At 51.7% G+C, this 3113-nt stretch overlaps 1 protein-coding gene across 2 annotated transcripts in view; it reads left to right on the forward strand.

The window, feature by feature from the left end:
• LOC104403972 (ATP-dependent RNA helicase DDX19B) overlaps positions 1-3113 on the forward strand; it is a 9675-nt gene that overhangs the window by 4360 nt on the left and 2202 nt on the right. For both annotated transcript variants that reach the window (XM_010012281.1, XM_010012282.1), the window contains exons 4-8: positions 217-309; positions 900-1002; positions 1738-1852; positions 2031-2208; positions 2647-2884. In XM_010012281.1, coding sequence (XP_010010583.1) covers positions 248-309; positions 900-1002; positions 1738-1852; positions 2031-2208; positions 2647-2884 — 696 coding nt within the window. In that variant the 5' untranslated portion in view covers positions 217-247. The remainder of the gene's footprint in view (positions 1-216; positions 310-899; positions 1003-1737; positions 1853-2030; positions 2209-2646; positions 2885-3113) is intronic.

Here is a 3113-nt window from a genome sequence, read left to right on the forward strand (position 1 = left end):
GCAGCGCCGGGTCCTCCTCTGGCCTCGCTCCAGCAGCTCCACGTCCCTCTTGTGCTGTTCCCCAGAGCTGGATCAGGGCTGCAGGGGGGGTGTCTCCCCAGCAGCCCAGCACACGGGGGGTCCTGTGCTCAAGTGCACACTGATGGGTGACACTTGTCACCAGTCCTTCTCCTCAGGGCTGCTCTCAGTGACAGTGTGAAAACTTGTCTGTTTCAGGAAATCTCAGCTCCTGCAGGGAGTCTATGCCATGGGCTTCAACAGACCATCCAAGATTCAGGAGAACGCGCTGCCCATGATGCTTGCTGAGCCGTACGTACACCTCCTGTGCTCCCTGCCAGTACGGGAGGGGTGTGAGCGATATTGTGCTGTTCCTGAGCTCTGGATGGGAGGTGGGGATGGGGAAGCTGTCTGGGCTGTGGTGAAAGGGTTCCCATGCTGTGGTGTTCTGTGGCACCCTGGATTTGTCCCTTTTCTGGGGCTGGTACTGAACACACTGTGCCACAGTGCTTGGCTGAGGTCAGTCTGGGTTTCCTACTTGGTGTAGGATAGAAACTCATGGAGACGCAGAAATCCTGGGTGGGTGGGTGCAGTGGCGATGCTGTGTGGATTTCCCCTCTGCACCCCTGAGCTGAATGCATTCAGTGGGAAGACACTAGGGGGAGATGTGTGAAATGGAAAAGTACTGACAGGTTTTCCATCTGAATCTCCATGGAAGAGTTGGTAAAGGCCAGAAACCACCTTCTGTGCCCCGTGGAGTGTAGCTGCCAAAGTCAGCACCATTGCAGAGCAGTGGTAGCTCTAAAAGGTGCCACTTGCTGGGGTTTTGTTGTCATTCTACCCCATGAGTACGTGTCTGGGTGGTTCCTGTGGTTGAGCTCCTCTTGGTGTATGTTCTGCAGCCCACAGAACCTGATTGCACAGTCTCAGTCTGGCACTGGCAAGACGGCTGCCTTTGTCCTGGCCATGCTCAGTCGTGTGGAGCCTGGGAACAAGTATCCACAGGTAAATCTTCTGGGATGTGACTCCTTCAGGGGTTTGGTGAAGTGCCACCTAGTGAAGAAGCTGGGCTTCTCTTGAGACCTTTGGTAGTGAATTCACAGCTTGATGAACCCGTCTCTGCGATGCTGTTGCTTAGCAGGGGCTGGGGATTTGGGGATCTCATCCAAGCACCATCCAAGCAAAAGATGTGGAATTTGCTCACAACTTGTTCCTGTTAGTCCCTGCCTTGCATCACTCGAGATGGTCTGTGAGGAGATAAACAGGGGGCAACATTCTGAAGAAAATAAGAGAAATACTTAGAATTTGGGGTAGAAGAGCCAGTATCTGTGACAATAGAGCAGACAGTGCCCAGAAAGAGGCCTTTTTAACCCAATTTCCTTATGAGACACTTGAGCAGTTTTACCAAGGCTCGAGGTTTTCTCCTGGGAACCCCCTGTTCTTATCTCTCAGTCTAAGTGTATGTGTCAGGTTCTGTGTCACTCCTGTGCAGATATGCCCCCATATCAGCAGAGTGTGTGTGCTCTCAGTCCTGAGGAGCAGAATTGAACACAAAAAACCAGGAGCTAAGTGGCTGTATCACATTGACTCATTCCCTGTGAATGACAGAATGACAGCAGACCTGCTGGGCTTCCAGGAACTTCCTTCTTCAGGAAAGCCTCAATGGGGATTCTCAAAGCAAGTGTGAGCATTGCCTGTGGCCTTGATCATCTCAAACACGTTATCCCTCTGTCCCACCAGTGTCTGTGCCTTTCCCCAACGTACGAGCTGGCACTGCAGACAGGAAAGGTGATTGAGCAGATGGGGAAGTTTTATCCAGAGCTGAAGCTTGCCTATGCTGTCCGAGGCAATAAGTGTGAGTACAGTGACACGCTGCTGTAGAGGGTTGTGAATGAGACCGGATGTGGGACTACGGTGTTGCTTGGGTGCAGTACAGTAAAGCAACAGTGGAGTGGTTGAGGCTGGTTGAAGGAGGGGCAGAGCATTCCACTGTGCAGCTTGGCTTACAACAGCCTCCCTTTCTATCCTGGCAGTGGAGAGAGGTCAGAAGATCTCGGAGCAGATTGTAATCGGCACTCCCGGCACCGTGCTGGACTGGTGTTCCAAGCTCAAATTCATAGATCCCAAGAAAATCAAGGTGTTTGTGTTGGATGAGGCTGATGTGATGATTGCAACCCAGGGCCATCAGGACCAGAGCATCCGCATTCAGAGGTAAGCACTGGCTGTACCTTGCCCAAGGTGATTTTGGTTCCTTCAGGTACAGCTCTCCTGTAACACAGGGCCAGCAGGGTTAGATTCTTGAGTGGTGTCTTCACTGATGAAGCAACAAGATTAAACTGATAAATTTAGCTCTAATCCAGCTGGATCACAGAAGCAGAGTGTCAGGGGGTGACAAGCAGTTTCATTTTCTTACAGAATAAAAAGCCTGTCCCTGGAGCAGGGTTTATTCATTGGTAAGAAGGCAAGTCTGGATGCCACTGGTCCATGAGGGAGCGATGAGGTGTTGGTAAGATTAGTGTTAGCCCTTCCAGCCACTGGAGTAACCGTGCCAAGGATATTGTTCTGCTTTGCCCGTGGCTTTAATCCCATCAGGAGATCGGGGGGGTGACTGTTGCATGGGAACCCTGCCCATTTTGCTCTCCCTTGCAGAATGCTCCCCCGGGACTGCCAGATGCTGCTGTTCTCAGCCACCTTTGAGGATTCCGTGTGGAAGTTTGCTCAGAAAGTTGTTCCTGACCCAAACATCATCAAACTGAAGCGAGAGGAGGAGACACTGGACACTATAAAGCAGTACTACGTTCTGTGCAGTAACAGAGATGAGAAGTTCCAGGCTCTCTGTAACATCTACGGCGCTATCACCATTGCCCAGGCCATGATCTTCTGCCATGTGAGTCTGTTCTGGGAATGTCAGTCCCAGTGATCCCGGTAGTGTCTGCTCAGTGCTCCCAACCTGACACGTGGTTCGGAAACTGAGAACCTGAATTGTCCTGTTCTTTGGCTTTTCTTGCTCCCTCATTGAGTGAAATCCTGGGAGCAGTGATAGCACTAGAATCCCAGAATCCCAGCCTGGTTTGTGTTGGAAGGGACCTTAAAGCTCCTCCAGTCCCAACCACTCC

This window comes from Nestor notabilis, unplaced genomic scaffold (genome assembly GCF_000696875.1).
Source record: "Nestor notabilis isolate BGI_N333 unplaced genomic scaffold, ASM69687v1 scaffold21443, whole genome shotgun sequence".
NCBI classification, from domain to species: Eukaryota; Metazoa; Chordata; class Aves; order Psittaciformes; family Psittacidae; genus Nestor; species Nestor notabilis.